The sequence below is a fragment of the Oncorhynchus nerka genome, linkage group LG5, assembly GCF_034236695.1.
Source record: "Oncorhynchus nerka isolate Pitt River linkage group LG5, Oner_Uvic_2.0, whole genome shotgun sequence".
NCBI lineage: Eukaryota > Metazoa > Chordata > Actinopteri > Salmoniformes > Salmonidae > Oncorhynchus > Oncorhynchus nerka.
In genome coordinates this window covers 31,718,947-31,733,225 of record NC_088400.1, presented here as the reverse complement: position 1 = coordinate 31,733,225, position 14,279 = coordinate 31,718,947, and the positions used below count along the sequence as shown (strand labels likewise).

Below are 14,279 nucleotides of genomic sequence, written 5' to 3'. Positions count from 1 at the left end.
GAGAAGTTGTTCATTTAGGGTGAAGCCGCCTGATTTGTAAACAACCTTTTTCTTGGAAAACAAAACTTTTGGAAACTCTTGATTCAGCATGACTTTAAGATTTTCAAAGTACATTCAGACTGATCAGCTTTTAAATATTGTTTTATGTTCTGACAGGAGGAGCCCCCTACCCTGATCTGCCCATGAATGAGCTGTTCTACAGTGCCTTAAAGAGAGGATATCGCATGGCCAAACCTAACCACGCCACCGATGAAGTGTAAGTCCCTAGAATGGCACCAAGACCATCCCTACCAAAGACCTCTCAGGATTCTAGTATTGCGTGTCAGAGAGAATTTAAGAAAGTAAATGTATATTTTCTGTACCTTGTCCTTCAGTTATGAAGTCATGCAGAAGTGCTGGGATGAGAAGTACGAGAGAAGGCCAGAGTTCTCTTTTCTGGTGCACACAATGGGGAACATGCTCACAGACAGCTATAAAAAGGTACCTTATTAATATACAGGGTTCTTCTGCTTTACATGTACATCTGAGGACCAAGGTGTTTCCACATTGACATACACTACCGTTCAAAAGTTTCACTTAGAAATGTCCTTGTTTTTGAAAGAAAGGCAATTTTTTTTGTCCATAAAAATAAGATGAAATTGATCAGAAATACAGTGTAGATATTGTTAATGTTGTAAAAGACTATTGTAGCTGGAAACGGCTGATTTTTAATGGAATATCTACATAGGTGTACAGAGGCCCATTATCAGCAGCCCTCACTCCTGTGTTCCAATGCCACGTTGTGTTAGCGAATCCAAGTTTATCATTTTAAAAGGCTAATTGATCATTAGAAAACCCTTTTGCAATTATGTTAGCACAGCTGAAAACAATTGTTCTGATTAAAGAAGCAATAAAACTGTCCTTCTTTAGACTAGTTGAGTATCTGGAGAATCAGAATTTGTGGGTTTGATTACAGGCTCAAAATGTCCAGAAACAAAGAACTTTCTTCTGATACTTCTGATACTGATCAGTCTATTCTTATTACTGAAAATGAAGTGAAGAGGCAACTCCGGGATGCTGGCCTTCTATGCAGAGTTGCAAAGAAAAAGCTATATCTCAGACTGGCCAATAAAAAGAAAAGATTAAAGATAGGCAAAAGAACACAGACACTGGACAGAGGAACTCTGCCTAGAAGGCCAGCATCTCGGAGTCGCCTCTTCACTGTTGAAGTTGAGACTGCTGTTTTGCGGGTACTATTTAATGATGCTGCCAGTTGAGGACTTGTGAGGCGTCTGTTTCTCAAACTAGACACTCTAATGTACTAATGTAATGTATGTACTTGCTCAGTTGTGCACCAGGGCCTCCCACTCCTCTTTCTATTCTGGTTAGGGCCAGTTTGCACTGTTCTGTGAAGGCAGAAGTACACAGCTTGGTACAATATCTTCAGTTTATTGGCAATTTCCCGCATGGAATAGCCTTAATTTCTCAGAACAAGAACAGATGGACAAGTTTCAGAAGAAAGTTCTTTGTTTCTGGCCATTTTGAGCCTGTAATCGAACCCACAAATTCTGATTCTCCAGATACTCAACTAGTCTAAAGAAGGCCCGTTTTATTGCTTCTTTAATCAGAACAATTGTTTTCAGCTGTGCTAACATAATTGCAAAAGCGTTTTCTAATGATCAATTAGCCTTTTAAAATTATAAACTTGGATTAGCTAACACAACGTGCCATTGGAACACAGGAGTGATGGTTGCTGATAATGGGCCTCTGTACGCCTATGTAGATATTCCATTAAAAATCAGCCGTTTCCAGCTAAAATAGACATTTACAACATTAACAATGTCTACACTGTATTTCTGATCAATTATTTTAATGGACCAAATAATTTGCTTTTCTTTCAAAAACAAGGACATCTCTAAGTGACAACCAAACGTTTAAATGGTAGTGTAGTGAAATATGTATGCATCGTTTATGGATGTATGATTCATGCATCAGTTTGGTATTTATTGATTGTAGATATGTGTTATTGATTGTTTATTGGTGTAGAGATACTGCCAGGTCAACGATGAGTTCTTCAAGCGTGACCACCCAGCCGTGGTCCGCACCAAACCCAGGCTCTCCTCTCACTTCCCCACTCCGGCCCTAACCCCGTCCACCGCCCCTGCCATCCCCCAGGACACAAACCCCTACCCCCTCACTGGGGACTTCAGATCCGAGGCAGATGGTGAGGAAGCTTCCTACAACGACTACATCATCCCCATCCCAGACCCCAAGCCTGAGGAGGAAGTCTGCTCCGAGGCTAACGACATGCCTACGAAAAGCCTCGCAAGGTATAGCCATCTGACATACGACTGCCTGACTGACTGACTGCAGATGTGTGCCAAGTGCTTGGTATGCAGGACAGATGAGGCAGATTTACTCTAGAGGACCTTGTATTGTTACAACACCAACCCACACAGCCAGATGTGGGATTTAGACAAAAGCTGTTTTATGTTACGATGTATACATTGTGAGCAATAAGGATTGTGCATACAGTGCACAGGATATTTAAGCAGAAATCTAAGACGAGCCTAGATGGCTTAAAAGTGATAGTTTACATGGAATTTATAGGCGCCTTACTGTGATTAATGCATAATATTCACCTGAAATAAACCATAGAATCACAGAGAGGTTCGTGAAAGAACATGTGTGTTGTTATTCCCTGTAGTTCTCGGGCTCTGGAGGACGAGGAGGCTGATTCCATCTCCCAGGAAACAGTGGAGGCAGACACCATTCCAGAGGAGAAATATCTCCATGCCAACCAGGCCCTGATTCCACTGGAGTCCTCTGGAACACCGGAAGTGGAAGACAGCTTCCTGTAAGCCTTTCAAGGAACTTGGTGAAAGTATGACATTCCTGAATAGCTTTAGTGGATTAAGAGAAAAATGTAGCAAATTCAATTAGAAGGTGACAACACAAACAACTCCCACTGCTTTAGCAAATATTACACATTTGGTGCTTTCAAAAGAATGCTGTGTTGAAAATCTATTCAAAATCTATATTTACTATGAGAGTGACACATTTAATCATTGATGTTGATTGATGATGCAAACTACTCCATCTTGAATAAAGGGATCATTTGCAAAGCCCTCACATAAGAAAATAAGTATTAGTATCACATAAGAAGTTACTTTTAAGTTAGGGATTCATGATTTGTAAAATAATGTATGTAGCATTGTGGTCACTATTGCAGTGTTTCTATGGTGATTTGTATTCACATTTTTCCTTTCACATGTGTTGTATTTTTATGTTATTTTGTATTTTATTTGGATCCCCATTAGCACCAGCTACTCTTCATGGGGTCCATATGAAACATGAAACATGAAACATAGCATACAGAACATTAATAGACAAGAACAGCTCAAGGACAGAACTACATGCAGAACTATATACATTTTGAAGATACAAACATTGAGCCTCCAAAACCCTTTCAGTTTTGAAAATCACTAAAAGTGGAGCATGTACTGTTACATTTTGCTTGTGTGAAAAAGTTCCAGTTTTCTGACAGGTACTTTAGTTGGTAAAAAAACAAAAACATGAACACAATCTTATGGCATCTATACTTCTCAACATTAATTGAATATGATATTCTAGTTGCACTGAGGATTTTTTGTTTTGTTTGTGTCCTTAAATTACAAATGCGTACTTTCTATTTTCTACTCCAGGTTATTTTGCGAGAATATAATTCATTTTGAGAAGAGCTAAGCATACATCAGCCTTAATTGAGCAGAACATTATACACTCAGTAAATGGTATGTCTCAAATTATCATTTTATGTTGTCTTTAGTTTTATATAGATTTATTTTTACATTTTATGTCGTGTTTGTTTGAAACAATTCTGTATAAACGTTGCACTTTACAATGTTTAGGAAAACATTTCCAAGAAAAGGATTTATTAAGGTACAGTAGATAAGAGATTGAATGATTATGAGAGATATGAAAGAAATGTATGTTTTTACACAGCGGTACTGACTGAATGAGAAATCATCTCAGCATATCACTGCCTTAGCACACCTGGTACAAGATTAGTACGTTGTTTTGTACTGTGACTAATAATTGAGATCTTTGAAGTGCTTTTGTATTGTATAAAGTTCTATGAAAGAAACAAATATATGGCCTATAGTATCCATACGAAAGGATATACAATAAGCATTTCTATGGAAGGAGATCTTCTACAGAAATATGGCTATGAAGATTTGAATCTATATTCTTGAAGCAATTCTATGATACCTGAGATAATTTGTCACTTGCTCGCAGAGGTTCTCCTATCGTTACATACACTACCAGTGAAATATAAATGATATGCTTCCTTGTACATATTTGTCACATGGTAAAGGAACACAGAATGCAGAACACTACATATTGTAGAATATTCACCACACACACGCTATTGTACCAAAACCTCTCTGTATGTTTACCAATGTATTTTTGTATGTAGTTTATAAACGTTTATGTGAAAATAAAAGTTTATAATGAAAATATGATAGATCATTTCATTTTGTCCTTTCTGTCTTCTTTTAAACTAGCTAATGAGGGACAGTTCCTGTTGTCTATTTTTTAGTAGTTCAATGACATGCAGAGTACTGCTATTTAACAGAAAATATGAATTGTGTTGTTCAGCTGTCATAACTTCAACAACAACACATACTTGCTACACAGACTTGTCTTCTAATGCATTGGCTTTATTCAATCAATGTAGAAGAGATAAAACGTCCCCACATGAATTGAGCCTAACTCGAAGAGCTAGCTGTTGAGAATCAGCAAATCCAAACAAACTTTCCCAAGCCCAGCCAGACTTATATCATCCCTTATAAACCAGTCCTATCAAAGCCTCTCTTTTTTGAGCCTTCAGCAGAATTCCCCCCCCCCCCCCCCCCCCACACACACACACACACACACATACACTCTCTCTCTATTCCCTGGTTCCATTCTGAGGGCCATCAAAGAGGTCTTTTTACTGTCCTCCCAGAAGCCCCAGCCCTCTGCTCCACTTGTGGCTGAGGACCATGGAGGCCTGGGTTGGGGCTGGCTGGAACAGGCTGGGGCTGGGGCTAGGCCGGCAGGCTAGGCAGCAGTGCAGCAGTGTGACCACCATCACAGGAGATTAGTCTCAGCTCTCAGCACCATGGCATTAGGATTGGGAGGGCCGGCCTGTTTGCTAACCAAACCGAGACGCATGGTCATTAGCGGGGAGCGTGACACCTCTGTCTGTCCGTCTGTCTGTTTATATCTCTTTTACTGTCTGCGTGTCAGACTAAGAGAGACGGAGACTGAAGAGAAACAGGGTTGGCGGGACTTTACTCGCTCCTGGATGCTGGACCCATACAGCTTGGTGAGGTCAGATCTTACCACGGTGCTGAAGACATCTACAGGTACAGTAGAGTTCATCTGATGTTTACAATCTTAGCCATGTTCAAATCACATTTGAATCGGCATTCAGTAAGGTATGGCCTATATTTCCAGATTTCAAAGTGACAAATTCTGTACGTTTTGTTTTCCCACTCGTCCTTAGAAAAGAAGAAGTGTATGACAGCAGAGTTCCAACCTGATGACTCCTCATTTCTCTCCTTGACCACAGACGCAATAACAACACTCCGAGACATACAGACATACAGCCAGACACAGAGCTGGAAAAGATCCAGGATGGTGCTGTACCTGGCCTTTCTGCTGGGGATCCTGCCCACTGCAGCTCAAGGTAAGTCTCAACACCTGTTTAGTACTGGATTATATTGGGATTCAGGTTCATGACTTGGTTTGGTTCTGTCGTTTAAAGGTCTTTTTTATTTGAAGGAGTGGAGCAGTCCCACTCCTTTTGTAATTATTTTGCTTTTTTGAATAGATAGTAAAGTTTGGAAAGACAGGGGAGATAGTGGGAGGGTGAGTCAAAGGGGAGATGGGCCTGATCTGAACCCTCTGGCATACGTGTGTAACAGTTGGACCACACGGGCCACTTGGTAGTATTGTTGATATTGTATTTAATGCAGCTCTTGTGTCCTCCATACTTTTACGTGGATAATGCCTGACTACAAATGCAATTTAAAGCTCCAATTCAGCAGTTAAAAACAATAACAACACGTTTTCCCCGCTACTGTTATTGTTTGGAGAAATGTAGCCACTCTCAAAGCAATAGACATGGCTATGGATGCAAAGACTGACCATCCATGATATCAAAATTATATTTTGAACCATGTTTTGAGGCTATTTAGTGCTTGTTTACATTTGCATTGTTTACAAACATTGGAGTAAACCAAGCTCATATTTTGGGTTCTCCCACATGAAAAAAATACTATAGTATACTATGGTATACTGTAGTATTCACTGTAGAGTTTTTGCAGAGTTTACTGTAGTATTCAATGTATTGTTTTTGCGGGCTAAAGTCAGTACTGTAGTATTTAGTATTTACAGTTAACTATAGTATAAATACTGTAGTAAAATAATACTGTAGTTTATACTATAGTAATTAATATAGTGTTTTACAGATTGTAGTATACTGTAGTATTTACTGTAGTGTTATTGCGGACATTATTGTAGCATTTACTACAGTGTTTTTGGGGGGGATAATACTGTAGTTTACTAACACTATAATAACACTATAATTTACTATAGTGTTCTACAGTATACAGCATTCTATAGTAAGTACACACATGATCGAGGTTTACTATAGTGTGTATTATAGTGTTCTACAGTATAATACAGTTTACTACAGAATTCTATAGTAAGTTCTGTAGTATTATATAGTAAACTGTAGAATTGTTTTCATGTGTGCTGATGGAGTTGAACAGTTGAACTTAGCTCATGGGGCATTTCTAAGTTATATTCTTCAAGAATCAATGAGTACATACCATTGATTTCTTACTCCAAAAATGGGTGTAGCAACTGCAGATTGCCCCTTTAAATGTCACATCACATTTATCAGACAACATATCAAAGATGCATGTGTCTGAGGTCTTGAATATGAACAATCATATGTAGGACAGTACTGTCCTGTACATATGGCTGAGGTCTTGCTCCATTGTATCACAGCCATATGTATTTGATAGGCAGCTAGTATACTTGGAGTCCATAGGAAGGTGGTGTGTAATGTTATCAGGAAATCTGGACCCAGAATGCTGAATGGCACAAAACCAAGAACAGCCCCCTCCCTCTGACCCTCTAAAGTTGAGCTGTGGACTGTGATAAATAAGAACATCTGCTGAACAACAAATCTCAGTTCTGCTTTGAGATAAAACAAGAAACAAACTTTACATGTAAGAACAAATGGAGGGAACACTTAGGCTGCTGTAGTGTTGAGATGTTTCATGGTGATGTTTCATCTGCTTCATGGTTGCCAAATACAGTAGAGTGAATGCTGAATAAAACTGCACCATGAGAAAGCCCAAATGAGGTTTTATGGATTTAAAAGAAGAAAACAACTAGAAATGTCCTTTAAAGCCATCTTCTACTGGAGATTTGTCTTGATGTTCTTAAAACCCCCTTGACCCCAATAAGTTGTTGGAGTGTCTCAAAGAAGGCATTGTTTCTCTGTGTGTCACCAGGCAGCAGTTAGCTTTGTCACACCCCAAGGGAGAACATCTCCATGGTCTTTACACCCCATATAGCTCCCTCTGTCTCCCTCTGTCTGCATCTGTCCCTTCTGTTATTGGACGAGAAAACACTGAGTCAACTCTTTGTTTGTTTTTTCTTGTGTTTGAGGGTGTAAAAGGGCAAGGCAATAAGAGGGTATGGGTAGCCTATAGGAGACTTTGCATGCTGGGGTCATTGCTAGTTAGTAAGTCTCCTTTCATCATGACATAGATACAGAGTTGGAAAGCAGAAGTGAGAGAGGGAGTGAGACCTCTCCTTTAGGGCCAGCTCTGCAATGTGTTTCCTGAATTTGCAGTGTCCAAGTTAACTGTTTAACGTTGAGTGACCAGGACGACTTTCAGTTCTCCTCGGTCTTCATGGAAGGGTCAAAACAGAAAGAAATAGTGAGTTGAGTTGATGAACACCAATTGATTTAACCATGTTTTGAGTTTCCTGGTCTGTTCACATGGTCAAGAAGTCGTCCGTCCTAACCATTAAAGTGTATGTCCATGTACTGCTATAATAACAATACAAACAGCCCAATATAGTGATGGAGTTTTAACGTCTCTGGTCTCTGTTTCCCTCAGCACAATGGCGGCATCCTGTAATCAAACTCAACTCCCAACTCGTGGTTGGGTCTGAGGTAGTACTGAACCCTGGCACCCCATTAGTCCTGAGGTGTGAGGGTGATGGGCCAGTCAACTGGCTGACCCGGTTGGCCAAACACAAGCGCTTCATCTCCAAGGTCAAGGGGAGAGTCAGAACCTTCAGGGTGGACCGTCCCTCTGCAGAACACACTGGGACCTATAAGTGTGAATATACCAGTGTGAACGTCAAGGGCCAGAACTTGTTTTCTACAGTGCACGTGTATGTGAAAGGTAAGCTCAGAAGAGTACTGAGTTGCTGTTAATTTACCATACCTGTAGAGAGAGTGATGATTTTGATTTTAAAAGTCTTGGGGGCATGGTTTTTGTTTGCTTATCTCCCCAGTATCTCTCATTCTAACACATCCCACCTTCTCCATCAGACCCAGACAACCTATTTTGGACCAGCAGCACGTCCCTGAGTGTGGTGAGGAAGGAGGGGGAGAACTATCTGCTCCCCTGCCTGCTAACTGACCCAGAGGCTACAGACCTGGGGCTCCGCATGGACAACTGCACCTCCGTACCCCCAGGCATGAACTACACAGCAGACCCCCGCAGAGGCATCCTTATCCGCAACCTCCAACCCAGCTACAATGCAGACTATGTCTGTAGCGCCAAGCTCCACGGGGTGGAGAGGACGTCCAAGGCTTTCTCCATCAACATCATTCAAAGTGAGTAGGTTGAGTGTTGTGGAGGGATACTTTAGATAAAGTGACCAGACCTAAGTCAAAGCATACTGTACAAACTTGATCAGGCCCATGGTTCGTACTGTACCATACTGTACAATGTGTACAAATTTGATATTTTCAAAATTGAGTTTAATTGAAAAAGGAGTATGTTGCTTTATTATACATGTCGTGTATCTGGTTCCCTCTGTGTCCAGGGCTGCGTTTCCCACCTTACGTATTCCTGGAGAAGGATGAGTATGTTCGTATCGTGGGAGAGAAGCTGAGAATCCACTGCACCACACACAACCCTAACTTCAACTACAACGTCACCTGGAATTACAAGAGGGCAAGCACTGTCAGAGTTTCTGAAACAACCTATTTGTTCCACTCTCAGAGTTTCTGAAACAACCTATTTGTTCCACTGTCAGAGTTTCTGAAACAACCTATTTGTTCCACTGTCAGAGTTTCTGAAACAACCTATTTGTTCCACTGTCAGAGTTTCTGAAACAACCTATTTGTTCCACTGTCAGAGTTTCTCTGAAACAATCTATTTGTTCCACTGTCAGAGTTTCTGAAACAACCTATTTGTTCCACTGTCAGAGTTTCTGAAACAACCTATTTGTTCCACTGCGTCACAAGCTGTAGCTCTATCCAAGAGTTGGCCAAAACAAAGTGCATGATAATAGGTCTTCGGGATAAAAATTTTCCTGTCTCTTCTTACTTCTTACAGAGATCCACCATAGAGGAGAATGTCCAGTCTAAGGACAGCCGTCTGGACATTGAGAGCATCCTGACCATCCCTGCAGTAGACCAGTCAGACACAGGGAACATTACCTGCACTGGAACCAATGAGGCTGGAGTCAATAGCTCTGCCACCTACCTGCTGGTCGTAGGTTAGTTAATGCTTTGTCGTTCCACCAATTTTATGAAGTTGGCTTTAGCTAGCCCAGATAAGTTCCCAATCTCCCAACCTGCTGCATGTTTGAACAGCGTTGATCATTTGCGCCATGTACTTTTAATGTAATCTCAATTGCAATCCAGGTCAGTTGGTTCTGTTATTAGATGATGCATAGTGATAACACATTCAGCTGTTGCATAAATAAACAAAATATCTGATATTATATTCACATTTTAACGTTGATGTGATTTTAAATGGTTGAAATCGTAGTGATAGACATCTGGGTGACAACTAAATAAAACATCTGACATTGTTTTTCCTTTGGAATTTGGTTGTGGTTTGTGGTTGATAACACATTGGAAACTCAACAACATTTTGGCAGTCTTTTTGGGTGCATGAATATAGGTTGTTATCTCATTGATCAATCTCATTGTCCAAATAGACAACAGCCGTGAAAAAGACAACCAATGGTTATAACCAACAAGCATCCAGGATCAGACAAACCCATTGTATAATAGAACACATTCCAGTCACAGAACTGGATTGTATTCATTAGGGCAAACTGCAGCAAAACTTTTTACAAGGGAAAGGAAAATCAATATTTTTCATTTTTCTTTGGTTTGGTGCCTAAGGAATACAACCCTGGCTAACCTTAAATATAACCCTTCCATGTTTCTCTGTGTCCCTGTCCAGAGGAGCCCTACATCCGTCTGTCCCCCCAGCTGTCCTCCAAGCTAGCCCACCAAGGCCTGTCCATTGAAGTGAACGAGGGGGAGGACCTGAAGCTCTGTGTCCTGATCGAGGCGTACCCCCAGATCATAGCCCAGAGCTGGGACACCCCAACGTCCTCGCCCACACAGGAGCACATCTTCACGCGCTACAACAACAGGTGAGCACAAGAAGGTGAAGGGAACTAACTGAATGAAGCTACTGTATTGGGAAGACGTTTGGGCCTGTTGGACAAATGCGCAGCAACAGAAAACAGGTGTGAAATGTTCACAGATCAGAAGCTGACTTGTTCACAATAAAAATGTAGAATGGGTAAGCAGCAGCAGCAGTGTATTAGTTGATCTGACACAAACTCAGCGGTCCAGAGAGTTCTGTACTATGAAACCAGAAGGAAGGAGCTTCTGTAATGTTTTACCTCCGCGATGAGGCATAGTAGCAACAGTCTGAGGAGAACCATGATGTAGTATTCAGCACATCACACCATCTGCACTCATTGCTCTTTTGTTAAAGAGCTCCAGTAATCTAGTTCACCAGCCGGCTCCCCCTCTTTCTATATGCGGTAACAATTGAGCATGGTGGTTAGACTCCAGTGGTTATTTCTTCAGTGGTTAGATCTCCAGCGGTTAGATCTCCAGTGGTTAGACTCCAGTGGTTAGATCTCCAGTGGTTAGATCTCCAGTGGTTATAGCTCAAGTGGTTAGCTCTCCAGTGGTTAGACTCCAGTGGTTAGACTCCAGTGGTTAGATCTCCAGTGGTTAGACTCCAGTGGTTAGATCTCCAGTGGTTAGACTCCAGTGGTTAGATCTCCAGTGGTTAGATATCCAGTGGTTATATCTGCAATGGCTAGATATCCAGTGGTTATATCTGCAGTGGCTAGATATCCAGTGGTTAGATCTCCAGTGGTTAGATATCAGGTGGTTATATCTCAAGTGGTTAGATCTCAAGTGGTTCGACTCCAGTGGTTATATCTCAAGTGGTTAGATTTCCAGTGTTTAGACTCCAGTGGTTATATCTCCAGTGGTTAGACTCCAGTGGTTATATCCCAAGTGGTTAGATATCCAGTGGTTAGACTCCAGTGGTTAGATCTCCAGTGGTTAGACTCCAGTGGTTAGATCTCCAGTGGTTAGATCTACAGTGATGAGATATCCAGTGGTTAGACTCCAGTGGTTAGATCTCCAGTGGTTAGATCTCAAGTGGTTAGATCTCCAGTGGTTGTATCTCAAGTGGTTAGATCTCCAGTGGTTAGACTCCAGTGGTTATATCTCAAGTGGTTAGATCTCCAGTGGTTAGATCTCCAGTGGTTAGACTCCAGTGGTTAGATCTCAAGTGGTTAGATCTCAAGTGGTTAGACTCCAGTGGTTAGATCTCCAGTGGTTAGACTCCAGTGGTTATATCTCAAGTGGTTAGATCTCCAGTGGTTTGATCTCCAGTGGTTAGATCTCCAGTGGTTAGACTCCAGTGGTTATATCTCAAGTGGTTAGATCTCCAGTGGTTTGATCTCCAGTGGTTAGATCTCCAGTGGTTAGACTCCAGTGGTTATATCTCAAGTGGTTAGATCTCCAGTGGTTAGACTCCAGTGGTTAGATCTCCAGTGGTTAGACTCCAGTGGTTATATCTCAAGTGGTTAGATATCCAGTGGTTAGACTCCAGTGGTTAGATCTCCAGTGGTTAGACTCCAGTGGTTAGATCTCCAGTAGTTAGATCTCCAGTGATTAGATCTCCAATGGTTAGACTCCAGTGGTTCGATCTCCAGTGGTTAGACTCCAGTGGTTAGCTATTCAGTGGTTCGATCTCCAGTGCTTAGATCTCCAGTGGTTGTATCTCAAGTGGTTAGATCTCCAGTGGTTGTATCTCAAGTGGTTAGATCTCCAGTGGTTAGACTCCAGTGGTTAGATCTCCAGTGGTTAGACTCCAGTGGTTAGATCTCCAGTGGTTAGATCTCCAGTGGTTAGACTCCAGTGGTTATATCTCAAGTGGTTAGATCTCCAGTGGTTAGATCTCCAGTGGTTAGACTCCAGTGGTTAGATCTCCAGTGGTTAGACTCCAGTGGTTATATCTCAAGTGGTTAGATCTCCAGTGGTTAGATCTCCAGCGGTTTGATCTCCAGTGGTTAGATCTCCAGTGGTTAGATCTCCAGTGGTTTGATCTCCAGTGGTTAGATCTCCAGTGGTTAGACTCCAGTGGTTTGATCTCAAGTGGTTAGATCTCCAGTGGTTAGACTCCAGTGGTTATATTTCAATTGGTTAGATCTCCAGTGGTTTGATCTCCAGTGGCAGTGGTGGAAAAAGTTCCCAATTTACATACTTAAGTACACACTTGAGTAGATACCTTAATAGAAAGTTACTCAAGTAAAAGTGAAGGTCACCCAGTAAAATACTACTTGAGTAAAAGTCTAAAAGTATTTGATTCTAAATATACTTAAGTATCAAAAGTAAAAGTAAAAGTGTAAATAATTTCAAATTGCTTCTATAAAGCAAACCAGACAACACCATTTTCTTGTTTTTAAAATAGAAGGATAGCCAGGGGTACACACTAACACTCAGACATCATTTACAAATGATGCATTTGTGGTTAGTGAGTCAGCCAGATCAGAGTCAGTAGGGATGACCATGTGTTCTCTTAATAAGTGCGTGAATTGGACCATTTTACTGTCCTGCTAAGCACTCAACATGTAATGAGTACTTTTGGGTGTCAGGAAAAATGTATGGAGTAAAAAGTACATTGTTTTCTTTAGGAATGTAGTGAAGTAAAAGTAAAAGTTGTCAAAAATATAAAACGTAAAGTACAGATACCCCCAAAAACGACTTAAGTAGTACTTTAAAGTATTTTTTCTCAAGTACTTTACACCACTGTCCAGTGGTTAGATCTCTAGTGGTGCTACAACAGATCCTGCCTGGTTTCCCCTCAGGTATTCCGCTACCCTGCTGCTAAAGAGAATGATTGCACAAGAGCAAGGCCAGTACACCTTCTATGCCAGGAGTGCCATGGCCAACGCATCCATCACATTCCAAGTCCAAATGTATCGTGAGTAAAGTATCAGTAGTTTGAATATCTATACACACAGACATAATGATACAGATGCACTGCATCAGTTCATACAACAACTCTCTGAGGAATACAAGTTTTTACCAAGGCATCTATTGACTATCTGTATCTGTATTTAAAACATGGTTTATTTAACCATGCTCTCTCGTGATTGGCAGAGAAGCCGGTTGCCGTGGTGAGATGGGAGAACATCACCAGCCTCATGTGTACGTCGTTCGGTTATCCTGCTCCCATCATCCTCTGGTACCAGTGCTCTGGAATCCGAGCCACGTAAGTGTTTGCATGAGGGTTACTAGAGGGCAGTGGTATGATATTGCTGTGGTAAAATAGAGACTTAATAAGCACAGAAATACCCATTATTGATGATAGGAGAGACTAAATAGGTATAATGGATCATTCCACCAATTCAATGCCTTTTGAGAATTGAGAAGTGTAACTTGGTAAAAAAAAATATTATAATAATAATCATAAAGAGCACATGTTCAACTTCATAAAAAAAAAAAATTCACATCGCAAGATGTTAAATGACAAAAATGACTTCAGTAAGTGCCTATTAAGTGCCAAATAAAGTAACGGTTGACCATAACAGGGTTGACCATATCAGGGTTGACGACTTCATCTTAAATCAACCATGAACCCCCTTGTGACAGTGGGAATGGCAGCTTGTTGTTTGCAACAGCGAGTGGCAATTGAATGCAAACTTCACCCCCACAA

General features: G+C 41.0%; 2 protein-coding genes across 7 annotated transcripts in view; both read left to right on the top strand.

The window, feature by feature from the left end:
- LOC115129341 (platelet-derived growth factor receptor beta-like) overlaps nt 1-4,499 on the top strand; it is a 42,453-nt gene extending 37,954 nt beyond the window's left edge. For 3 of the 4 annotated variants that reach the window (XM_029659579.2, XM_029659578.2, XM_029659581.2), the window contains exons 20-23: nt 157-256; nt 375-480; nt 2,026-2,309; nt 2,687-4,499. In XM_029659579.2, the coding sequence (XP_029515439.1) occupies nt 157-256; nt 375-480; nt 2,026-2,309; nt 2,687-2,840 (644 nt within the window). In that variant the 3' untranslated portion in view covers nt 2,841-4,499. The remainder of the gene's footprint in view (nt 1-156; nt 257-374; nt 481-2,025; nt 2,310-2,686) is intronic. The other variant, XM_029659582.2, reaches the window with a different exon arrangement.
- A 790-nt stretch (nt 4,500-5,289) lies between these two features.
- Nucleotides 5,290-14,279, top strand: part of LOC115129329 (macrophage colony-stimulating factor 1 receptor 1-like) — a 30,066-nt gene continuing 21,076 nt past the window's right edge. Inside the window, exons 1-9 of one of the 3 annotated variants that reach the window (XM_029659564.2) lie at nt 5,290-5,390; nt 5,531-5,713; nt 8,169-8,459; nt 8,609-8,896; nt 9,109-9,239; nt 9,624-9,786; nt 10,485-10,680; nt 13,429-13,544; nt 13,724-13,835. In XM_029659564.2, the coding sequence (XP_029515424.1) occupies nt 5,330-5,390; nt 5,531-5,713; nt 8,169-8,459; nt 8,609-8,896; nt 9,109-9,239; nt 9,624-9,786; nt 10,485-10,680; nt 13,429-13,544; nt 13,724-13,835 (1,541 nt within the window). In that variant the 5' untranslated portion in view covers nt 5,290-5,329. The remainder of the gene's footprint in view (nt 5,391-5,530; nt 5,714-8,168; nt 8,460-8,608; nt 8,897-9,108; nt 9,240-9,623; nt 9,787-10,484; nt 10,681-13,428; nt 13,545-13,723; nt 13,836-14,279) is intronic. The other 2 variants (XM_029659565.2, XM_029659563.2) reach the window with 2 other exon arrangements.